Consider the following 27,150-nt stretch of genomic DNA (forward strand, 5'->3'; position numbering starts at 1 on the left):
TTTCCATCAATCCCTATCTTGCTTTTAATATATTTTAATCATTGTAAAAATCATTTTTGACTTAATATTGTATGAGGTGTGAAGCTTTGAATAGACAGACATTGATTGGTATGCCCCAATACTTTCCATACTTAAATAAAATGGTAGCAATTACTCATCTATCATATAACATACATAAACAACCTTAGGGATAATTCTTTCTCAAATCTTTACTTAAATAATATCTAGATTCAGATTCAAGATTCAATTTTTTTTAAAGTCTCTTACTCATCAGTACCTTTCCTATTAAAGCAATCTATTGAAAAATAATACCATTAGTTACTAATATTCACTGAGACTTGTTCATGTGTAGTTTAAATTTGTTAAAATGCTTTATGTAGGTTTTGGGTGTGAAGAGTTTCTATATGCTATAACTTTCATAAACATTTTACAAAACAAATGAAAAACAGCAATTCTTGTTATTCCTTCGAGATACATTTCCTACATTTTAAATCAGTAGGATTTTTTCTTGTAAAAAATTATATTTCTACTAATGTTCATGTCTCTAACAACAAGCACACAAATACACATTCATTTTCAATGATTCTAAATGTATTTTATATAATCTAATGACAAATGTTGATTTTGAAAGCATATTTAAGCATGACTTAGAATAATTGAAGAGACCAAATCACATTACAGACGATTTCAATGAGTATGTTGCTACAGGTAATATCTTTGGTTATCTTGCTTGCTAGCTGAACCGTGAAGTCATTGTTAGGTTAGGTAAACTAACCTCGTTTAAGAGTAGACTAGTGCAACAAATCTATCTGTCTGTAGGACTAGGCTACTTCTAAAGAAGGGTAGTATACCTTACCTAACAATGACTTCACGGTTCAGCTAGCAAGAAGCTAACCAAAGATATTACCTGTAGCTACATACTCATTGAAATCAGCTGTAATATGTAATTAAATGCAAACATTGCTCAGAATACTAATATATTGTAGTTCTATTCCACCTTTAAGCTGCCCTGCCTTGTTTCCCTTACTGGATGGCTAGGAAATGGACACCTGAAAAACAGAAATAATTGATTATCACATGTCAGTAATTCAAAGTTTAGAGCTTCTTGTATGGATGATTGATTGGTGGTTGCTTTAAGTCACCTCAGCACAAAAAAAGCTTGGGCGAGGTTTCTTGTATGGTGCATTCTTTTCATGTTTATGAATTGACCAATGTCTAAAATAAGAAGGTTTTGGTACTTTATGTTCATTAAGATATTGTTCTGAACATGCGTTAAAAAAATTTACCACTGGACTTTAAGCTACCAATAATCAATCAATTAATTCAGATATTTTTCTGACCAAAGTTGATGTAAATGAGTGCCTGTGTTTTCTTACGAGATATTTCAAATATTAATAAAGACATCAAGTGATGGCCATAGCTCTGCTGGCCCATAGTGCAAGATGAAATAAAAAATAAATCACTAAAAGTCTTTTCTTAAGCTTAATTAAATGTATATTGAACAAGAAAGTAGTTTTTAAATAAGGGACTCAACTCTATCAAATGATATGCCATCATCAGCTACTAGTGGTATTATAAAAGTTGTCTAAAAAACTATACCGTATATTGGGAAATTTTGGCGGTTTTCACTCAAAAAGCATGTGTTTTATTTTGGTGTGTTTAATTTTTGTGCTTCTTCCAATTGATGTGTTTTATTTTGGTGTGTTTAATTTTTGTGCTTCGTCCAATTGATGTGTTTAATTTTAGAACAATATAAGTGTGCGAATTCATTCATATTTGTCCTTATCTACCCGTTAATGTTATGACAAAATATCAATGGCCTTCACAAACTAGAAACAAGACAAAGTTAACTAATCGAGGAACGGATAAGAATGCAATTGCAAATAATTCTGTATCTCGGGGTTGAACGCTAAACAAAAGGTCTTTTGAATAGATAATTATTTTTTTTACAAAAATCATATAAAATAAATTTTAATCATTATCTCTTTTGCAACTACAATGATTAATGATTAATGATCAAGGATTTAAATTTTAATATGTATGTCTCTGGCAGTACTTTTATTAAGGTAGCACAATACAAAGAATTTTTCACTCCCAATCAGACAACTTTAAACTGATGTAATTCATTTCATCCTTCTTTATATTTTATAAATGAGGTATCAAAAGAAAAAAGAAAGATTAATTTTTCAAATTGTGATAATTTCATTATGACATAATTATTACATAATTAATTATTATGTAATTAGTTGCTATATTGTGATGTCCATACTTGAATGAATTTAGAGTCTTTGTTCTTCATAGCATCCCAAAATATTTTATAGATTCTTGTACAACACATGTACAGCTTGACCTCCAAAACTGTGTCTCAGATTTCCAAAAACATCAATAGAACAAATTTTATACCCAATTGAATTTAGTGGTCTCTTATGAATTGATGTCGCAAACTTCATTGAAGATTTATAAGAGAATGAAATGCAATAGGAAAAATCTGAGACACAGTTTTGGAGGTCAAACTGTGTTGTGCAAGAATCTACAAAATATTTTGGGATGCAAGGAATAACAAAGAAGCTAAATTCATTCAAGTATGGACATCACAATATGACAACATATTACATAACAATTAATTATGTAATAATTATGTCATAATGAAATTATTACAATTTGAAAGATTAATCCTTCTTCTTTCTTTTGGTACCTCATTTATAAAATTTAATGAAAGATGAGTGGAATTACATCAATTGAAAGGTATCTGATTGGGGATGAAAAATCTTTGTATTGTGCTACCTTAATAGAAGATAAAGAATTACAATGATTTTTTATATTCTAATTATCAATAATGATCAATAATGGTGTTTAATCAGCAATAGCCTGGCATATTTAGGACACATATGGGTTTTTTTCAAGAGCTATTTTGGAAACCTCTATTATAGACCTGTTTGTAAACAAAAAGTGCAATCTTAAATACTCTTTAAAATGATATAATTTTCATAATTTGTGTACTGCTTCGTAGGGGACTTTTGTCCCCTACGAAACTGCTTCTTAACACACATATTATTGCAATTTTAAATGTTTCCTATAGACATTCCAGTTTGTTTACTTTATATACTAGAAAATGTCATTTTTTTTTCTGAATTGGAGAACCATTTTTTATCGATAAAGATTAGAAAGAACTTCACATATGAAGGTACAACTCATGTTACATAGTGGACATTTTGATGCGTTTTGTAGTTGACAAAACTGTTTCGTAGTGGACAAAAAGTTTCGTAGTTGACATCAACCCTATTCTATGTTAATAAAAACATGATAAAAATCACATGAAACTAACTCTTGTTATTTGTTTTGCATGAATATAATTAAAAAAAAAAGAGTAAAAAAAAGACTGCATGGTAGTTAGTGGTAGTGTCCACTACGAAACGTTTTTCTCCCATACTTGTTTAGTAGGTGACTGTTTCGTAGGGGACATATTCATATGTTTTATTTTTTCCCCACAATCCCTATACTGCAATAGTAACAAGACTGATTGTATTCAACAAAGCATGTATTAAGCTGTACACTGATATTTTTTCATAATTTTAAAACCAGATACTGAAGGAGATTTGACCCGTTTCGTAGTGGACATTAACAAAAAAAGGTATCACTCTGGTCCATTTAATGTGCTCAATTTTTCTTACCAACAATTTAATTGCCGTTATAAAAGCATCACTTCTTTTGTAAGACCCTAATGTTTATATCTCTTGCAAACAAAATTACATTGATTTTATAAAACTGTTTATTAGCAAATTTTAATGACTGTTTCGTAGTGGACATTTTGTCAGGGTCACACCTTCTGAAATTAAAAATCCTATGTTAAAAGCTGTTTATTAAAATATGTTGGCTCTAATCATACTTTTGAATTATTAAAGAACTTATATTAAGTAAAAATAACATTTATTTCTACGTTCTTTTACAATATTTTAGAGTATGAATGTTGAACAGGCAGTCTAGGGACATGCCATTTTGGTTGTTTTGGACCATTCAGGAATCAATATCTTATCAACCCTCTAAAAAATAAACTGTTTCTTTGTTTAAAAATGTTAAATCTAATTCAATGTACTGACTGCACAAAAAATTACTTGCAAAGATCAAACACATTTTTTCAAAAGTGGCTAGGACAAGAAAGAACGTTTTTATTAAAAAACGCCCATGTATGTGAATACAAATTCATATTGTGTTTTCTTAACGATTTCAGAACATTGACAATTAAATAAACATTATAAAGTGTTGTTGTCAAATTATACCCAGTATTTCTTTGCAGAATTGGCTACATATACTCAGTAAAATTATATGAAATATACAGAAGATCTAATAACAGATGATATTTCCCCCAGCAATTAACATATGGATATTGTCATACCAGCCCTGGATTTTGGCATTTCAATATTTAGTGTTTGCTTTTTTTTCTTGTGTTTAATTTTAGCACTAAATAAACCAAAATAAAGCTACTACCAAAATAACCCAATTAACGGTATTTGTTTTAATACTAATACAAAAAACTTACATCTAGATACAATGATGAAACCTGACCAAGCTCTGAACTCTGTGCTATTGTTTCTGAAATCACGTTTTCCTGTGGCACAACAGCTTCTGTTACCACTGAAGATGAACTAGATTCCTTTATTTCCATATGTGGCACAGAACTTGATGTGGCTATCTGTGGTGTTGAATTCACTAGAAGGTGTGGTGTAGAGTTTATCATCACTACTTGTGGAGCAGAATTGTTATTACAAATTGGCTGTGAATCAGTTATAGCTACCAGTTGTGATGTAGAGTTTATAGTTAGTGGTTGTATAATCATATTTTGTGTTAAGCTGTCTACATTTGATGATAATTTTGTACATTCTGTTGTTTTAGAATTGATCTGTTTTGCAATGTTCTCCAACTTATTTTGTATTGAGTTTTCCTCAGGTTTAGGTGATGGTTCTAGCTCTAGGTTGTTTGAATCAATAATCGTTACATCGTCTATATAGCTTACTGGTTGTCTGCTTGTATTTATTTCACTAACATCAGTTGAATCTATATTTGACTAAAAGAAATATTAAAATATACAATTTATAATAAATATTTGTGAACGATGGGTATGAAATACATCTCTTTTGCTTCTACTGGCATTAGTTATACATGTATATCCGTTTCAAAATCATTAAAAGTAAAGATTTTTTTATAATTCTAAAAGTTTTCCACCTTAGTTGCAAACACTATATATTTTGTACAATATCAAAGGTGTTAGTTAAGCTGATTAAAAAAAAATAATCTAGTGGGTGACACTGTTTCATGATTGCATGTAGCTAGTTTTTTTTACAACTTTATTGCCAGAAAACAAGCACTGTTGAAATTCTCTGCTGAAAGATTACTCAAGATTTCTGCGTAATAACTGATGAATAAGGCATTTTACATTAAATAATAATATGGGCTTTCTGCTATTATGCTGAAGAAAAATAATTAGGGTTGGTAAGTATCAGTAAGGCAAACATTTTTTAATTTATTGTGATGCAAAAATAATTTCAGTGTTTCAGCTAGGTCGTTTTCACAATGCAGTCCTCCCGCCCTATCCCTAGTGCCGCCCTGTGCTGTTTTTTTTTCATGCCCTATGCCCTTTTTTAAGACACCCTGTGTTTTCACCATATTTTGATGTAAATACAATTATTCTACCTGTCTTCATTATTATGACAAGTTTATGACCCTCAGCTAATTAACATTTACAGCAGGTGTAATAAGTTGTGATTACAGATTATCCACTTATCAGCATCAGATGGGTCATCAATCCGTTAAATAAACTTCATAATTGACCATTGTAATAAATTTTCTCATTAAATTCGGTTAAGTCAGCATTTCAATTTCAATATTTCTCGAAAGTTGACAATTTGCAATTTGTTTATCCTTAGATCGTCTGTTGTCAGTTATGATGTCAAAGAATTTTTTTTAAATTGATCTTTCAGGTTTTTTAGTTATATTCAGAAACCTGTGTTACTTCACTATAATGCACTACAAACATCTGCTTTACTTTAGATGATGAAAAATATATTAATGCATATTGTGACTTAATTCTGAGAGATATTTCATAAGCTGAAAAACGGAACCAAATCTTGAATGAAGTTTGTGCAAATGTACAAAAAAAGTAAATATTTAGTCATTTTTAAGGTACCCAGGCACGGATCCAGCAGGGTTGGTTCCGGGTGTTGGAAACCCCCCTTTTTTTTACAATCAATGCATTTGAATGGGGACATGTAGTTGGAACCCCCCTTTGTCCTGAGTAAGGAACCCCCCCTTTTTAAAATGGCTGGAACTGCCCCTGGTGCCTTTCATAGCTTGCCATGCAGTTTGGGTTTTGCTCATTGTTGAATGCCATTAAGTTATCTATAGTTGCTTATTTCTACATTATTGAGTCTCTGGTGGAAAGATCTCATTGGCAATCATACCACATCTTCTTATTTGTTACGTAACTTACTACTTCTGTTGAATCTGGAGGACATTTTGCTATATCATCCTGTTCTTCTTTGGGCAATGAACCATTACACAATATATCTATTGGACATTCCTTTGATTGATGAATACCACCAGCAAATCCTTCCCAACCCTCTATTGTAATACCACTGATACCTGTTCCATCCTCCTCGTCACATGTCATATCCAAGGTCAGGGCCACCTTTTTAGGTCGACCAGGACCTCTTTTGATAACTCCATGTTGATCTATGTTTGATTTACTGGAAGATTGTTTGCATTGTTCAAAGTCATCTTCACTAGTCAGATCTATACTATTATTTATTTTTTTAGGTCTCCCTCGACCTCGTTTTGAAACTTTTTCTGGTGCAGAACTTTTCTCTTGTGAATCATCACTAATAAAACTGGCAATTTTCTTTGGTCTGCCAGGACCCTTTCTTTCAGAAATTTTTGGTCTCCCTCGACCCCTTTTTTCAGAAAAGTTTAAGTCTATATTGCTATTTAATGCTATTTCAGGACGTATAATGTCAGTTTTTTTGGGTCTACCACGGCCTCTTTTTTCATTAATTATTTTTGTGAATTCCTCTTCTTTACCTGACAAACTTTTAATTAAATCACTGTCTTCAGAATGTGTATAAGACACATCCCCACTACCCATTTTATATTCAAAATGAGGCTTGTGGATGAAATTATCATTGTCTGTGTCATCTTCAGAACTAACTAAATCTTCCTCTTTGTCTTCAATGTCCAACCCCTCTGCCAATGCAGCATAGTTTATATGTGTTTTGGACCTCCTGCCTATGACTAGATCCTCATTTTCCTTCTTATTTTCTTTTTTCCTTGGAGTTGTTACTCCTGGCTAAATAAAAATTCATTTGTTAGTAGATTAACACTTGCATGTTATTTTCCAACAAAACATATGTTTAGTTTGATAAGACAATTTTGACAGTTAATAGCAAATGATAATAAAAACAAAATGCATGCAATATTCTATCTTTAGTTATTGAACATTTATGAAAACTTGCTTACTTAGTAAGTAAAATAATGATTCAAATTATTGTCAAACAGGAAGTGATTGTCATGTAAATCTAAAAATTGCTACCATGGTACAACTGAACATTAAAAATGCCAAACCAAATATCAAATCCAAAAACATAAGCTGAGTGATATGTTACAAAAGTTATGAATAAATGAACAGAAGCCAATTCATGCAAGTTAGTGAATCGAAGTATAGTTTCAGTTCAATATCGGCAAGAACAGTTGGAAATGACTAATGTATTTCATATGGCAGGGGGTAGATAGGTCAGCTGTATGTCAACTGATAAAATAAATATCATAGAAGTACACAGCTACTTTTGCATATGTACTATTTCTGTACTAAAAATTTGTAGTACTTAAAATCTACTTTTAAAATTCAGTACTGTTTTGTTACCCTAAAATTATTGTAATATTTAGGTACCTGTATTTTACAGTACTTTATTTGTACTAGAAATTTAGGTACTACAGATTTTTGGTTACTACTGTTACATTTTCAGCTTTTTGAAAGGTTTTTTTTATTTCAAATCTCTTACATGTAAAGTTATGATTTTCAAACATGGAATATTGTATTATTTCTCTACCAAAATATTTAGTACAAATCAAGTACTGTAAATTACAAGTACCTAAATGTTACATTAGTTTTAGAGTAAAGAAATAGTATTAAATATTAAAAGTAAATTTCCAGTACTGCATTTTTTAGTACAGAAATAGTACCTATGCAAAAGTAGCTGTGTAACTGATCATTACATCATTGTACATGGCTGGAACCTTTTTCTTTAAGGTTCCATGTGTACTCCTATTAAAATAAATTTGCATTACAAAATCTTCTTTGAATTGAAATGAGTCTTTTGAATGCCTACAAAGAAGTATTTAATGTAGTTTGCCAAATTTCGGGTTTTACCCTCGTGTTTGAATTTGACAACTCAAACATCAGATATTTAGTATGTAGTAAAGAATTGCCTCAATGACATAAGTCCACATTTCATTAATTAAAACTTTACTGGTTTGAGGTGTTAACTCATTAAGTAATATTTTATATTACACAAGCAATTTCAGCAAGTCAGATAACGAACTTACAATGCTTAATCTTAATTTTTTGTTTTCAGATAAAGATGGTCGACCTCTTTTTCTCTTCCCAGGTGAATTAGTACTTTTTGGAGGTCTCCCAGGACCTCTCTTCAATGGATGTATATTTTGGTCATCATGGTCACTTTTGGGAGGTCTCCCACGACCTCTCTTCAATGGCTGTGAATCTTGTTTCTCATCACTTATTTTTTTAGGTCTCCCTCTACCTTTTTTGACTGGCTGTTCATGTTCCTCCTCAGATTTATATTCATTTTCACTGTCAGGTTTTTCTTCAAAAATATCTCCAACACTCTCTGTGTAACTAACATCTTGCTTTTCATATGGATTTTTTCGAGGTCGCCCAGGACTTTTTTTCACTGCATGTACCTGATTTTCCTCATAAGCATTTTTCCGAGGTCTGCCTCTACCTCTACTTACTGAATGTACTTCTTTCTTCCCATAATAAGATTTTGGAGGTCTCCCAGGGCTTTTCTTTATTGAATGAACTTTTCCGACCTCATCTCTAACTTTTCTAGGTCTCCCTCTGCCTTTTTTAACTAACTGTTCTTCTTCGTCCTCAGACATATATTCATATTCACTGTCAGATTGTTCTTCTATATCATGCACATCATCTGTGTAACTAAAAGCTTGTTTTGGAGGTCTCCCACGGCCTCTTTTTACTGGCTGTTCTTCCTCCTCCGACATATATTCATTTTCACTGTCTGATATTTCTACTATGATATCTTCCACAGCTTCTGTGTAACTAACATCTCCCTTGCACAGACGTGTTTTACTCTCATCGTTCTCCCCCAAACTTTTAGGTCTACCAGGTTTTTTAACAGTGGGTGATTCCTCTTTTGATATCTGTAATTAAAATATTTTTTTATTTCCACAGAAAATATTTATATCTGGCTCTCAGACATCTTTTATTGATTCAAATATGTGACTTTTTCAGTTAAATTATTACTTAGTTAACCACAAAGTCCTTACAAGTTGTTTTTAAATTTTTCTGTCTGTAACAGATGCTGGAGACACATTGAATGTCAACAACTTATAATTGATGAACATATACATATCAAAAGAATGTTACCGAATTCTATTTGCACTTAACATTTACAAAAGTTTCATATTCAAATGCTTTTTACAGTGATAAATCAAATCAGTATTATTATAATATACCAGTAACAACAAAGAAGAATGTATGCTTGAAACAAATAGATTTTTTATTTGGGAAACCTTTCAAAATAGAAGTAACAGTTTTTAATCTGACCTGTTGTGTGTCACAGGTGAACTTACAAAACATGCCAAACTAACAAAAGCCCAAAACTTCAATAAACAACGGTGTATAATCTTGATTATTTAAATATAAATAAACTGAATACAATACTTGTAAAGATTTAGGGGGTCTTCCTCTGCCTCGTTTTTCTTTCTTTGGTCTTCCACGTCCTTGGTTCTTTTTCTTTTGGGATAAAAGCTTTTCATCTTTAGGTTTATTCTTAGAACCTGGAGGCCTTCCAGCACGACGTTTTGGTGATGGTGACTGATCTTCCTGAAGTTCATGAAACATATTACCATCTGTCCATTCATCATCAGAGTAAGTATCGTCCCTTTCATCATCAGTGTATTCCATTTCTGTTGTTGTATCATTGTTTTCAGTGATATCCTCTTCCAGGCTTGTACCATTGATAGCAGACAACTCTTCATTTACTTGTTTCACAAAATCTTGATAACTCATAGATTCTTTTGATGTGAATTTACTGTACGATTCTTTTGAAATACATTGACTTTTGGTTTCTTTTGAAGTAACTTTTAAACTGCTATCAGATTTTGGAGGTCTGCCTCTGGGTCTTTTGATGACATCCTTTAAGGATTTAACTTTCTTCTTATTTTTAGAACCTGGAGGTCTACCTTTCTTCTTTAAACTATCTCTTACTGTACACTTCACTAATCTTACTTCCAGTGATTTAGTCTAAAGAAAAGGAAAACAAATGCATTAAAATTAAAATGTGCATGCAATTGAAATAATAAATCCTTATTACATTTAAATATTGATGGCAACAGATTTTCTATTATTCAGTCTTATTTATAATACATTGTATTAAAGGCAAATAAATAATAAAATAGTCATTAATTAACAGTTTATTGGTCAAGCAACTGAATTGATGTTCGAATTGACTGATCTTTAGGTTTGTGAAGCATTTTGTTGGAGTATTTGTATTGATATTTTATCATGTTGATAATTTTTCTAATTTTTTTAAATAGTTTACAAGAATCACTTGTCTGCAAACATTTCTATTTCCTTTTTATTATATCTTTATACCAAAAATCCTTCTCAAATTTTATGTATTTGTGAACAAAATGATTTGTGATTTCTTATTCTGTCTATGATGGTTTATAGAGAATTTGTATATATTACATGACAAAAAGCAAAAAAAACAATAAAAATTTAAATTATAGAAAGTAAAATTCTTACCATATTAAATGGTCTTGAAAATCTCCTACCCTCTGACTAAAAAAAATATATTGAACCAATCAGAAATTTCTCTACAACCTACAGTGCATGCATCTAAACTTCTTATTTTAATTTTGAAGAGATTTTTCACAGATATTTGCGCAAATAAATCAAGTAAAAATTTCATTATTTTTCTATTATCAAATTATAAAACATGTAAATCAAACCTTATATCTGGTTGGGTCAGAAATATTGTTATCAAGAGTCTGCCTTTGAAGAGTTATAGATAGGAAACTTTAACATGCTATGTTACTGTCGAAACACATCGGATTGAACATTTTATTTATACCTTTAAAAGAATGTAGGGGAATTTTTAGCTAATGTCAAAACCTTTAAGACTTCATTAAAACCTAAAATTCTATGAAGATTTATATAGATTACATCTAAGAACCTTTGTGAGCACACTCATACTCCTAGGGAAAAAAATAAATCATAATTTCCTTTCGATATGCTCATCTTCACAGTATGTCCTTGTTTTGTGAAATCCTGTTGTGTGGTTTCAGATTTGTAATGACAAAACCAAGACTGACATACTAAAGGATGAATGGGTCATAAAAATATACTCAACGGAACAAAGTTATATGTACCTGAGGACTAGGAGGGTGTATTCTTGGTCTTCCCCGACCTCTACCACTGGGTATTTTCTGCAAAATATACCAATTAAGAAATCTTATTATATAATAAACTTATAATAATATCTAATATTATTTATCATATAATAAAACATCAAGATAGGTCCATCATGACATTTTGACATGAGATGGTTGAACAAGGTAGGTTGAACAAGTATATATCAAAAGAAATATGCAAACAGAAAATTCTATAAAAACATCATACAAAATCTGATCACAAATGCAGGCATTGAAAGAAAAAATGTTCAAGCTTGAAAACAAGCCACTATGCAGGTTCAAGATTAGCATATAAACAATGTAATTACAAGAAATGTTATTATTATTTACTACCTGAACTGAATTGTGCACATTCAATGCTGTTTTTGAGTTATTGTCGGACATGTTGGACATGGAGAGACAGATGGACAACGGTTTACCATAATATGTAAACTAGCATTGAAGACCTGCTCTGTGGTCGGGTTGTTGTCTCTTTGGCACATTCCCCATTTCCATTCTCAATTTTAGCATATAGCAATGAAAAGACTTCAACAAGTTTCTAAATACTTAAATATATGGTAAATTACCGGAGGATGAATTCTTGGTCTTCCTCTTTGTTTTGGACCATCTGGTTTCTACAAAAAAATTTTATCAATCTTATGAAAAACTGCTAAAAATTATCAATAAATTATAAACCTGAGTTAATTCTATACAATCTGAATCTACATAAAGTTGTTTTTAGTTTGTGAATGTAAAAAAGGTTTACATTACTTTCTAATAAAATAAATATTGTTAAACTTCTGAATTTTAGGCTGCTGTTTGGTAAATCTTTTCTTTCTTCAGACTTGCAAAAGATATTGCAATACCATTTTCAAAAAGGATGATCATTTACCGCTTTCAATCACCACTGCTTACATCCAGAAAAACAGATTGTGGTTAGTTATGTGAAAATAAATATTAATAAATGTATTAGCTATGTGTGAATGGTAATAGTACATGATATATTTTGTTACAAATATTTTAAAATTTCTCAAAAATTATTACTTACAGGTAAATTATTACTTACAGGTAGTTTGAATGGATTTGGAGGTCTTCCTCTTCCTCTTTTTAAAGACTGAAAAAATACATAAGTTAATATACTTGTATATTGGTGAAGAATTACATATTAAATTCTGACATGGAACTTTGTTTTCATTGAAATTATATCAAATTTTCTACTGTGTGTCTGCTTTCTATGTCTCCATAAATTGTAGCAGACATAGACATCTTTCAAATTGACACATTTTCAATAACATTTCCAAAATCAGTCACTATACATATGCTATTACGTCACAGTAAGAGTGGATTGTTGACAAAGTCAATTATGCTCCTTGAGCATAACTGTGCCCTTCGAAGACAGAAACATAATTAGTGTTTGCCTTATCTTAATGCTCAAAATATTTAGAGAATACAAAATATATCTTTGATTGCTTCTGTTTAATTCATTTACAACTTTTATAGAACAAGTAATAATATTGAAGACTTTGCATTGCCCTTTAGATGCATATTAAGTTGTATAATTGTAGTCATGGTTTGAAATATCTGTCTAAATTTACATTTTTCCTTTTAATAATGCCTCTGATATTCAATTCCTTTTCAAAGGCAAATATCAACAGAACATTTCAATCAAAAAAAATATAGTAAACTATAATATGTCTAGTTATGTCAAAAAAATAACTACAGATGACAAGTAAAAGTTGACAGCTTCATACCCAAAGACAGAGCTAAATGCATAGGAGTCAAACTATTAGCCTAGGTTTCAATGTTCATGAAAATGACAACGAATAAAAAGAACAACAGGAGCACCATTTTTATACAAATTGGACAGAATATTTGTGAAGCTAGTGTTATATGATATATTTTGGTATTACACATACTGGGGTAACTAACATAAAATCTGTTTTCCTTTCCCTGTCGGATTGTTGTACATCATCCTGTAAATAAACAAGTTACAATATCAATCAATTTTTAATATATTTAAGTGTATAATAGCACACTGTAGCATTAAAACATTTGATACTTTCTGAAATTGATTTTGACAGTAAATAAAATTGTAATCAATGTTGTAAGTTCTGGTAATTATGGACATTAAAGAAAACTTATACATGAATGTTGTACCGGTAATTTCCAAATGTCAGCTTCAATGACATTTTTTTTAAAGATAAATCAATTGGTGCTTTTGTAGTGTATAATATTTACAGGACATATTGGTTGAATAATTTACAATGCTTTGTAATACATCAACATGATAAGGCAGACTTAACAACACATTGGCCCATGAGCTAAAAAAAAATGTCTGCCTGTTAAGGAAGTTGACCCCTTTAATCTGTACCAATTATCACTCCTGCTTTTGAGTTAATGTTTATAAATTAAGGAACTATAAACATGATAATATTCAGTTGTTTAGACTTCATCATAAACAAACACTACAACAACAAAACATGGAATGTTTATCTTTGTGTTTTGTCCCCCTTCAAACTATATTGATTACCCTTAAACACTTATTAAATTTATACTAACAAGTTTTTTAGGAGTATCTGATTTCCTTGGTCTTCCACGTCCAGTGCTGGTAGGTTCTTGTAACTGTAAAGATAACATATAAAACGAATGCATACCAATAGATTTAAATTGGCTAAGGTTTAAGATATAAGTAGTTATTAATCTTATAATTTTTTTAATGAAACTGAATTATTTTTGTTCTACTATGAGTTACTCTTATTTTACAATAAAATTTCTGTTCCATGTATCATTTCTAGTAAGATTAAACAATGTTTAAATTATAGGTAAGTCTATATAAGGTACATGTATATAATCTAACAGGGCCGTAACTATCCTCTTCTAATAGTGAGGCAAAATGTAATCGTAAAATTTTTTTGCGAAGGGCCGCTCAAGACCCGCAGAAGCTCTGAGAAAAATAACGCAAAATCGTGCATTCTGAGCGTTTCACAGACTCTTTCTGCCATTGAAACGAAAATTAATTTTTAACTATTTTTTTCGACAATATTCTAGTCTCAAAGTAAAAACATAGATTCATTGTAATTTAAGACTTTTAAGTTTTATGGACAACATTAAAAGACCGATATGTAGGATAAAGCAAAAATCGTAATTCTCATAATCATTAATAGCGGATCTGTCTGTCTGTTCTTGTCTTGTATTGTGCTCAGACTTTGGTGATTTTTTATGACTAGATTTAAATATAGTGACAGTGCAGTATTATACTTTAAGTGCTAGTACTGCTTAAGTCGACATTAGGTACTTTCTTGATCCTGTTTTACGGTATTAATGATTCTTTTATTGTTGAAGATTGTGTGCGATTATATGTTTCGTGCACATTTACTCCATATTCCTTTAATTTCTGTTAAAGGGTCTGAACATGACTTAATGCAAGTTTAACCCTTCAAAGTAAAAGGTCATATGGCAATACATTATTGTTTTTTTTTTTAAATAATTTGATACCGGGAAATTGGTGACCTTTCTTTAATTTAAACCATGTCAGCTATCTAAGTTTTATATACCAAAAAAAACAAACTTAGTATATCCTTAAAAAAAATTCTCGCACAATGTCTGGACATCGGTGGGCATGCAACATTGCAAAACCACACGTTTACAAATGAAAATCAACACTCAGACTATAGTCATAAAGTAGAACAATAAATGAACAAAAGACAAACCCGGGACACAGCAGTACAAACAATAGGTAAACAATAGACCATCAACTCTGAAAACTAAAAGTAAAATAAAAACATGGATCACGAAAAACATGCAGGGGCGACACCCGAGAGTGAAGAGAACGTGCTTCTTGCTTGACACTTTCCGTGAAAACAATTTGATATTAAGACAATCTTTTGTTTCAGTTTTTTTTTTTTTTTTTTAAATTTCTATCATGAGGCATTTGCCACATTTGCCTCAATGTAGTTACGGCCTTGTCTAACACTGAATAAAACAGCTCAGGCCTTGAGAAAGTTTCAACAATACTATGACTTGCTTGAATTATTTTTTTTTTCTGGCTACCTTCTTAGGTTTTTTAACTGATTTTTATTTGTAAAGATAAAATCATTGCATTACAATTCTGTTAATAAAATATTTTTTTAAGGTTTACACATTGTCTTTACTATAAGACATACCATTGGATCAGGAAGCTCTGAATCGGTTGACTCCTCCAGGAATGGTTTTGGGGTTTCAGTAACAGAAATAACATCATTATCCTCATCATCTGGTAACTAAGTGGATTGAAAATATATGGATTATGTAAAACATGCAAGTAATGTAAATTATGAGTACCAGTCTATTATGTATTGTATTAAGAACAATGTTATATTTATTAAGATATTGTAAGTTTCAAATCTGGTATTTGCTGCTTTTCTATTTTACACTGTATTACATTATCTATATACAGGCGGAAACCCAGTTGAAATAGAACAAAAGAATCAAATCTCTTTGTTAGAGAAGGCAATAAATACTTACTTACTTACTTACTTAAGTTAATAGAAACAAATAAATCGACAATTTTCTTCTCAATTACAAAGTGTTCTATTTTAAAAACACCATTTGCACAAGTTTTCAATTATCTATTACATGGTAATGCAGAACAATTAGATATCAAGTCAATGACATAGGTATCTATCAAGTTGAATGTAGATAATGCATAACCTCTGATGTAAAAAAAAAACCAAGAATGTGTCCCCAGTATATGGATGCCCCATCCGCACTATCATTTTCTATGTTCAGTGAACTGTGAAAATGGGGGAAAATCTCTAATTTGGCATTAAAATTAAAAAGATCATGTCATAGGGAACATGTGTACAAAGTTTGATTGGACTTCAACTTCATTAAAAACTACCTTGACCAAAAACTTCAACCTGAAGCAGGAAGAACGAACGGACGGACAGACGAACAGACGCACGGATGCACAGACCAGAAAACATAATGCCCATAAATGGGGCATAAAAAATACCACGGACGGAAAACATATCAATCTATTAGTTCAGTAATTTTCGTGTCTGCCCTTCCATTATGTGACTCAAGAAAAAATTCCCAAAAATGGGTAACAATATTGTATTGAAAAGAGAAAATCGAGTACACCTTTTTATGTTAGGGCGTGTTTAAGGTGTATATTTTGTCTTTAAAACGTACAAAGCAAGAGTATTTGATATATCATCTCGCTTCAGATTCTATCATTTTTATATATCAAAGCTACAGGTTGACTTTATAACATAAAAAAGTCACAGTACAAAAAGATGAAATATATAGGTCAAGTGAAATACCTATCTAATGAATCACAAAAACAGAGTAGGTGTGTTTGAATAGCTATTTTATTACTTAAAGTACTGGACGACAGTCTTTTAAGTTGGATGATGAAAATGTATATCTTCGAAAAAATATATTTTTTTGTGTGTGATAACTAGGGTTTATAATCTTCAACCACTGAAAAAATTTAGTCTGCCCTTCCATGAAATATTTCTTAATTAGAATTTTTTTAAATGTTTAAGAATTTTTTTATATATCAAAGCTACAGGTTGACTTTATAACATAAAAAAGTCACAGTACAAAAAGATGAAATATATAGGTCAAGTGAAATACCTATCTAATGAATCACAAAAACAGAGTAGGTGTGTTTGAATAGCTATTTTATTACTTAAAAGTACTTGACGACAGTCTTTTAAGTTGGATGATGAAAATGTATATCTTCGAAAAAATATATTTTTTTGTGTGTGATAACTAGGGTTTATAATCTTCAACCACTGAAAAAATTTAGTCTGCCCTTCCATGAAATATTTAATTAGAATTTTTTTAAATATTTAAGAATTTTCGAAAATTTCATCTGAAAACCGATCAGACAATAGTTTTAAGTTAAATCAATGCAGACAAGATCATTAATTGATGCTCATTAGCTAGTAGATACATTTGTCTTTTAAAAACAACTGACATTTAAGGATCGTAATGGTGCTATGTGATACATTGATCGTTTTTCAAGAGCAAAATTGGCAGCGCATCATCCCTACAATGGCTTCCATTTCTACGATTGTGAAAATGAACTGTCGTCATGGGGAGATAATTTTGACGAAGTAGAATCCTGACTGTATATTCTTCTATAATTCTGATCAGAACTGTTTCATTTTTCATTTTAAAGTCATTTGAAATGGTTTTTTTGGTAATTACAATGTTAGGAAATTATTGAACCAATGCATGCAATACTAAACAAGTCCTTTGTGCATTTTATATTACTTTGGGTAATGATCGATAAAATACTTATAATGTAAGTAATTTTGGGTTTTATTGCCAAAGTTTACAAATTGAGAACTTGATTCATATTGTATACTGAATATTGTGCATGGTGAGCATGTAAATAATAAGTTTTTTTTATTAGATTATCAAGTGATGTTTAACTTATGCAGTGTGATTTTCAAATTTCCCAAAAAGAGTAACATTACTAGATTACTTTTTAACCGGATTTTTGTGTCAAAAATGTCGGTTATTGATTTGGGGATGTACGGCGGGCGGGTGGGCGGGCGGCAACCAAATGTTGTCCGTGCATTTACTCATGAAGCGTTCAACCAAACCTTTTAAAATTTTGATATGTTGTTACTGACAACAAAATGGAGGTCAAGTTCAATAATGACTATTTTGACTTTTACCGTTCAGGAGTTACGGTTCTTGAAAGTTTAAAAAATGTTGTGTCCGTGCATTTACTCATGAACCGTTCAACCAAACCTTTTAAAATTTTAATATGTTGTTACTGACAACATAACGGAGGTCAAGTTCAATAATGACGATTTTTACTTTTACCATTCAGGAGTAACGGTTCTTGAAAGTTTAAAAAATGTTGTGTCCGTGCATTTTCTCATGAACCGTTCAACCAAACCTTTTAAAATTTTAATATGTTGTTACTGACAATAAAATGGAGGTCAAGTTCAATAATGACGATTTTGACTTTTACCGTTCAGGAGTTACGGTTCTTGAAAGTTTAAATTCATTTTTTTTAGATATTTTCAAAATCCTAGGTAGGTGGACTTAGTAATTTTTTCTTACTTTATGCATTAAGGGCACACAGTTTGTCCTGCTAGAGGGTCATTTTCTATCTAGTTTATATTTTGTTATTGTTGACAACATGGAAGTCAAGTTTTATATTGATAATCATAAATTTTACCTATTAGGAGTTTTGGTCCTTGTAATATTGATAAATGCCAGAACACAAATAAATGTTAAAGAATCCGGTTTACTGTCATTTTGACAGCTCTTGTTTATAAGAAGATGTTGATTTTAGATCAAAATGAACCGTCTTTGTACTGGACTGACAAGATCAGCCATGTTTTTAACGTGTATATATATGCTCACAAAGAAAGTACAATGTAGACATAACACTCTATCCTGAACACATTATTCTGACTTTGAGTTTACCAGTCTTACTCCTAATGGCAAAAAAGAAGCAGAGACAGAAAAGTTGATCAGCTATTATTTAGGAACTTGTCAAAAATATTGCGGACATGAACCATTGATATAAGTTTGATAAATATATAGTAAGAATTGTACACTTGAGAGTGTTACAAGTAAATTTTCTTAAGAATTCATTTTCATTAGGTGACATACATGTAACTCACATAAAAATAATAGATCAGCACTGATTTTGGAACGAATAGAAATGGCTACCATGAATGTATTTATGCAATACTTCACATATGCTAACTCTCACAAATAGTGAAATTAAATATTCCCCAAAAGGAATTTTCGTTTGTTGGCTGTAAAATATAGCATAATCTAGAGATGAATATTTTTAGCAATAGTGCACACTAATTTCTCAAGTATTCAAATACTTTTCATTATTTCATTAAAATTAAATACTGGTTGTCTTAAACAGTTTAAGGTTGTCCAATTAACTTACCTCTTCTATACCAATCACAGGATCTGGTTCCAAGATTAGATTTGTCTAAAAATAGCAATGCATCTGTTGATTTGACATTTATCTTCATTGCTTGACATTGTATGTTACAATAAATGAGGTAAACATATTTGTCTTCTTTTCAGCCAGATTTTTATTTATATAATATATAAACACAACAGTCACAGATTTACTTGAAAATCCATTCAGAATTCAGAAATTTAATGTTAACCTAGAATTAATGAATTTATGGGTATAATATTTCATTTTTTGTAAAACTGTACGGCAGATGTGTTTAAGTGAACATTTATTTAAATTGTGTACACTCACCATTCAGTCATATTTCAGTATAAAACTTTTAATAAACTACAATGTACACTTAAAGCTTTTTTGAACACATAATCATGATAATGACATTTCTGAAATTTTGTATAATATTCAGTAATTCCTTTTGAACTTAACACAGATTATGAAGCAAAAAACATCAAAAGGGGGTTGATTGATTGTTGTCTACTTAAAGTTAATTACAAGATGCAAATTTCTGAAAAGGGAAAATTATATTTAAAATGTTGTAGTACACGTTTTGTAAATAAACAAGAAACTTACATCATTGTCTGATTCTTCTTTCTCATCTTGACAGTTTGTTACCTCCATTTTAAGACCTAAGCGTGGTAGTTAAACTATCTACAATAAAATAAGCAAGCAGATGTTAATATCAAAGCCTAGAACGAATTACATCTATTATATTTTTCAACTTTTTTAAATTTGTCATGATATTGATATTGTATCATATTGAAGCTGAATAATTAAATTACTGAGTTTGCACAAAGGATTTGTTCTTGCAACATGACAGGTGCCATATGTGGAACAGGAACAACTTATAACCTTTCCAGAGAACCTTCGATTTCAGTTCAACCGAGTTTTTGGTGGGGTTATTGTTGTGCAATCTTTAGTTTCCTACAATGTATATGGTATTTTTCTTTTTATCGTTTTGGTTTATAGTCAAGGGGTTGTTAGTTTTTCCTTGACTTAAAGGAGATGTGACATGATTTTTTTTTTTTTTTTTTTTTTTTTTTAAATAAATATTTATTTATACATAATTACCCCCAAAAAACATCGATAACAATATAATTATCGTTTAAATAAAAAAAAAAAAAAATTTAAATGTATCGATCTGTCGACATACTAATTATGCATATTTCAATCCCGGAAGTCACTCAGAACGAGGCTGTGACGTCAGTGGTTACATCAATCATATTTGACTGACGGGTGTAAAGGCATAATAAGCGCAATTTCATATTCGAATATCTTCCAACAAAACCCATGACAGTGATCAAAAATGGTTCTGTGTTCTGCCAGTAGATGCAACAATAGGCATAAGGACAATTTGATAAAAAAAAAAATCCGTTTTCTGAGTAACCCGCAGACTAGTCCCAGGAAGAGATAGGACTTCCTACCAAGCACTAGTCATAGACTTTGTTCCGCCCACTTTACAAATGCATGTTACGATCGTGACCCAGAAGTTATGAAGAATCTCGAGGGATGTCCTACCATGAAGCCAAAACTTCGTCCAAATGCGGTACCTGACATTCCATTGACACAACCAACAACAGCTGAGCCCCACCTAAGCGGGGAGCTTGTGAGAAGCGGAGAATGGCTGAGGGAGAAAAAAATCTTTTTCTTCGCAAATATTTTTTGTGTCCCTTATTAATAATTTTTTTAATAGTTTAGTCATATTTGTGTATAATTTTATAGCCAAATATATCTCAATGTTTAAAATTTGGTATTGTGTACCTCTTGCGTGTACCTCACCACCTGTTCACGTGTGCAGGTGTTACACTGAAATATGACATAATAAATTAAAAGTCATCAACATCGATCAGAAGTTACAGGTAAGCGGCACACTTTCTGTGCAGTGCTGGGTTACCTTTGAAGTTGAAAGCTACAGGTGTCATGCCCCTGGGTGGTGATATATATATGACATCGTCAATACGCACTATTGCGTAACATGCGTCGAATCTGTGTACATCCATGATCACCTGCTGGGTGCACATGTGAGGTTGGAAAATATACTAGAGCAATGGTTACAGATATAAGTTACGTAATGCATATCTGTTTAACCTGTTTGAATAAACAATAGTCAATACCTTACTGTCGGATATGGGGGTTTACAGAATAGAGAAAAGAGGACTGACAGTGCAGCTTAAAAAAGGGGGCGGATACAAAATAATGTGTTTGTGAATTTACTTAGTAAAGAATGGAGTATAATAATATTAGATAAGCAAAATAAATAGAGAATTAAGAAGAATTGCTTCTAAAGTAAAAAATTAATAATAAAAAAAAAAGCCTGTCAGTCCCCATAACTAAAACATAACCTGTAGTGGGTACATAAATTTCCTTCTGAGTTTTCTAATAAAAATTAGGCAGGTATGAAAGGTGTATTACAATAAGTTATTAGTACTTATACCTATTCTATTTATTTATTAAAAATCATTTTATTTCTTAATAAAAAATAAATTGTGAAGAGATATCAAGTGATGCTTTTAAAATGACAGACCATTGATGCAAGGTTATCGTGGTGAAAAATTATATGCAAAAGGTGACTTGAATGAGAAACAAATATTTTGACTAGTGAATGTATGCAAGTCTTTATATTGCATAAGACATGGAGATGAATAACATAGTTTTAACTTAAATAATGCAGATATATCCAATTGATACAGACCTGGGAGTAGTAGATAATGTATAAGTATAGACTGAGTTAGTTAAAACATATTTTACTTGCTAAATTAAAGCAAAAAGGATTAGACACAAGTAAATCATACTTATGAAGTCTTCTCCATAATACAATATAAAATTACAATAAAAGTATGATATAATGGACATGCATATAAGGAAAACAGTTTATAGAATAATACTAGCTTTCATACGTAAAAAAGAGAAAAAGAAAGTTTGAAAAGTCATATGATTCTGTGACGGTGACGTGTGTACTGATGATGACAATGATGTTCCGTGCCAGTAACAATAACCTCTATCAAGGCATAAAAAATCTGTTTGACCATTTTATGAAATTTTGAACATGTTTGAAAATTTGAATATTTTGTTCATTCGAAAGTTCCATGTGTCCGCAAATTAATAGTTTTGTATTTAAAACAATGTTTTCGGATAGCCAGTTGAGATTATTGAATAAGGTTTTTCTACATAATGTGTATTTTGGACAAACAAAGAAGTAATGGTAGACATCATCAATATCTGACCCACAATGACAAGAAGGATCATTTATAAATTTATAATATTAGCTCTAAATAGATCATTGTTTAAGAATGAAGGGGAACATCTCAATTGTATTAGATGATATTCAATTTCCTTGGGCCGTACAAATGAAACGTTTCAATTTTACACAATGGCCTATCGTTTTTTTAATTCTTTCTGTTATGCATTACTACTCTCTGTTTTCTGTCGTGTAGATAATCCTGAAACCAATTCAACAAGTTTCCGTCAATACCATAAGCTTTCCATATAAGGCCCCTATGCCAAACTTTGTCGAAGTTGAAGAGAAGTCACAAAATACAAAACAATTTATAGACTGAGGATATACCACACGGAAAAAATATCACAAAAAATAAGCCAGTACTCATAGAACATTTTCAATGGGATTATTATGGAGGAGAAAAAGACATATGAATATATATTACTGTTTTAAAACTTCTTTAAATCTTACTTATAATACCTCCCCCCCCCCCCCCCCCCCTGTTATGTCATTCTTATTACACATTTATTTGGGGCAGCTTTAGCAATTCAAATTTTACACCCAACACTCTTGGTAAGGTGATAGGTAATTTATGACGATTGTTGAGAATTGTTTTTAAATTATAAGAGAGTGATCTTGAAATATTTTATTTTATTACATTTATTCATTTTCGAGTTTAGGAAATTTTTCATGAAGCTTGATTAATGAAAAAAAATTATATTTAAATCATGCAAAGGATATAATTCATGCCACAATGAAGCCATTTATAGATACCAAGCCACTTTGACATGTTGTTTTTATAACAATTATTTGATCATTATTGATATCTATTTTGAATAAATTTTAGTAACAAAGTTACTTAATATATAATAGATCAAGAATTTTGTATTTTTCAATGTCGGATGACGAATTTATATCTTCTACTTGATTATTTTCAACAAGTAACGGCTCAAACTGATACGGTTGAATATCTAAAGTTTGAGAATGGCCATGAAAACTGCTGTCAACACCGTCCATTGTTTAATTTTACAGGAATATGATCGACTTCGTCCTTTTTGAGACATTTTCTCAGATTGTATCCACTGACATCATCACAATCACATGACCGGTATCTCATTAAAAATCAAAGATTACGACAAGCGCTGGATTCTTTGACAATTAAAAGGCCGTTAAATGAGGTTTTGACAAGAAAAAATTATTACAATATGTTATTTGACCAATATTTATTAATTAATTAAAAAAAAAAAAAAAAAAAAAAAATTGTGTCACGTCTCCTTTAAAGAGTTCCGCATGTAGCCTTTGAATCATCAGCCTCTATTTTGCAACTTATTTTTCAAAGAAATGTCTCATGGTTAGCGAAGATTACTTTTACAGGTGTATCAAGTAGATTTGACCAAAGTGAATCTAGTTCATGATGTTAAAGTGAATAAATTAAAAGCACCAAGACAATTATGTTCCAATAAAAAAAACATGCAAATTATTTTTTTTACATGTTTTATCTGATGGTCCATATATAATACAGTACAGGGTGCTGTTCTCTGTGAAAATGGTCAAGCTGATCTGCTGTAGCAGACTGAATGTTGAATATTTAATTGAGAATCATAAAACATCTACACATTTATGTAGATAAACAGTCCTGAGTTGCTGAGGTCACAGCAGTGTACATGTATGTGTTTGTTGTATCTTATATGTATATATAATAAATCTTTTTTATTGCTCTTTCAACTTCAAACATATATGGGATAAATTCTATAAACATGATAAAAGCACTGATAAAAACTTCATTATAGAATAAAATGACCTACATGCAGTTATAAAAGTTTTTATTTCATAAATGATAAACACTTACTTAATTTCATGTAAATATTGCCATAAGTTTGTTTGATATAAACAATGTGGACATATTATCAAAGAGACAGATCAGCTACGGGTAAACAACCAGCAGTGGCATAAAATTTGAAAATAACAACATAAATCCATGTTTCATTGTACTTTACACCTTATTACAACTTTACTGGACATTAAAAACTATCCTGTAAAATTGTGACTTCACAGGAAAAAGTCTTACGCCACAAAATAAAAATGATTGTTGTATGACATCGATATTTAGTTTCACAAAATAGATGAAGTGTGGAAGATTTAAAAATAGCGACATGGTATATATATTATAGGATCAGTATACATGTGGACGACATTCACATTGGATTTTTTGCCAGTACATTTCAAATGTCCCAATGTTTATGTGAGAGCTGATTGTTCAATGACATAGTTTACTCCATTTAGTGTTAATCATAAAGAGGAACTTGAAATTGGTTTTATTCACAACTGAGACTACTACCCTGTATATAAAGTTAAAGAAGTTGTATAGTTTCAAATGAACTGTAAAGGAATTTGTCCAAATAATTATGACGTCTTGAAAGGCTATTATATTATCGATGCAAGGCGTCCAAGGCAAAAAATATAATAGCCTTTCAAGACTTCATAATTATTTGGACTATAAAAGAATTGGCACTAATAATTAAATAAAAAGGACCAATAGAAAAGTCTATATCATGTATTTCATAGATTGAGGAAATACTACCAATAATGTCATTTGGACGAAAAAAAATATAAAACTTGTAGGATTGTTCATCGATTGATATCAGAGTGTCTCATTGAAGTCTAATCGTGACGCAGGATTGACGCTTTTTATGAGCGAGACACATGAAATACAAATTATTTTGATGTGAAAACGGGAAATGAAGTCTGGCGGGACCCGGGAAATTACACAAAAATGACAATTGCTTACAGACATAGTGTAAGCGGGATACAGGAATCTGACAAAACAGTAAGCAGGATCCGGGATCAGAACCCCAAATCTCTTTTCTGGAGGCTGCAAAAAGGGGGAGGTGTCTGCATTTTTTATATATCAGTTTGTTTTTAGGAGAGTACAATTTTGGAATACATTTAAGTCAGATTTATTTTTATGCAAGCAATAAACATTTGAGCATTACCCTGCAAGAATATTAATGGGAAAGCTGGCTACAAAACCACAAGCCTGTTTGTTGTGATGCAGGAATACCAGCGGGTCTTCCCAACAGGTGGCGTACGAAGTAAACTTCCGTCGAAGTAAATTTCTTTGGCGGCAAATATGAATTGAGAAAAAATTGTGTGTGTGTGTATTCTTGTCTTTCATCTTGGCAATTTGCTTTGTATATATGCCTTTTTGTGCTTCTTTAAAACATATGACGTGGCTCTGTACTTATACATCCGGTTATTGTGCTATTGTATTTTTTTTTGTATTCTTATCTTTCTTTTTTGCTAAATGTGCTTTGTTTATATGCCTTTTTGTGATTTTTTGCGATTTCTTTGTTTGTTTTTATAGTGTTTATAAAGATTATGGCACACTGTTGACTGCTTTGTCACTTTTTTTTATTTTTTTTTTAAATCTATTGTCTGAGGTGTTCGCACATCGTTGTCATAATGGAATTTGATGCGATTGTCATATTTAAGTGAGAGGTTTGGCTGGCTGTAAAACCAGGTTTGATCTACCATTTTCTACATGAGAAAGTGCCTGTGCCGGCTCAGGAGTGTCCGTTCGTTTGGTGCGTAGTAGAGCTTTTGATTTTGCCATTTACTATTTAGTAAGTATTATATATAGCATACAATTTCAAATATTACCAGTTCAGTATTTTTGTGATTTTACTTTTTGTTAAATACGTGCTAACTGATCAAATCTCAACAAGTTAAATTTTTTCAATGATTTCAAATTTGTCAGATAATAATTTAGGATATAAATTCCACAACTGCTTGTCATTGAATAAGCTTTAATTAGAGTTGTTTGGGAAGCCAACTTAAGTAGACAAAAATAGCATTTTTTTTTAATATTAAACAAGAATGTGTCCATAGTACACGTATGCCCCAATCACACTATTATTTTCTGTGTTTAGTCAGTGGACCGTGAAGTTGGGGTAAAAATTCTAATTTGGCATTTAAATTAGAAAGATCACATCACAGTGAACATGTATACTAAGTTTCAAGTTGATTGGACTTCAACTTCATTAAAAACTACCTTGACCGAAAACTTTAACCTGAAATTTGCACTCTCATTTTCAATGTTCAGTGAACCGTGAAATTGGGGTCAAAACACTAATTTGGTATTAAATTTAGAAAGATCATATCATAGGGCACATGTGAACCGAGTTTCAAGTTGATTGGACTTCAACTTCATCAAAAACTACCTTGACCAAAAACTTTAACCTGAAGCGGGACGAACGGACGGAAGGACGAACGGACGCACAGACCA

General features: G+C 31.0%; 1 protein-coding gene across 2 annotated transcripts; it reads right to left on the reverse strand.

Annotated features, from left to right (window-relative positions):
* Window positions 1-895: 895 nt before the first annotated feature.
* On the reverse strand, window positions 896-25,948 carry LOC143050233 (uncharacterized). Of its 2 annotated transcripts, XM_076223806.1 has the most exons (15): window positions 25,859-25,948; window positions 20,222-20,299; window positions 19,619-19,663; window positions 15,864-15,959; window positions 14,260-14,322; window positions 13,617-13,673; window positions 12,767-12,814; window positions 12,288-12,335; window positions 11,680-11,736; window positions 11,054-11,089; window positions 9,968-10,549; window positions 8,593-9,444; window positions 6,485-7,336; window positions 4,538-5,062; window positions 896-1,049 (listed from the first exon to the last, which is right to left on the reverse strand). In XM_076223806.1, the coding sequence occupies exons 2-15, from the start codon at window positions 20,267-20,269 to the stop codon at window positions 1,035-1,037; spliced, it is 3,324 nt and encodes a 1,107-aa protein (XP_076079921.1). In that variant the 5' UTR covers window positions 20,270-20,299; window positions 25,859-25,948; the 3' UTR covers window positions 896-1,034. The 2 variants fall into 2 exon arrangements, with proteins under 2 accessions (XP_076079921.1, XP_076079922.1); XM_076223807.1 differs by lacking the exon at window positions 11,054-11,089.
* Between the last annotated feature and the right edge of the window lie 1,202 nt (window positions 25,949-27,150).

Source organism: Mytilus galloprovincialis, chromosome 1 (genome assembly GCF_965363235.1).
Source record: "Mytilus galloprovincialis chromosome 1, xbMytGall1.hap1.1, whole genome shotgun sequence".
Taxonomy (NCBI): domain Eukaryota; kingdom Metazoa; phylum Mollusca; class Bivalvia; order Mytilida; family Mytilidae; genus Mytilus; species Mytilus galloprovincialis.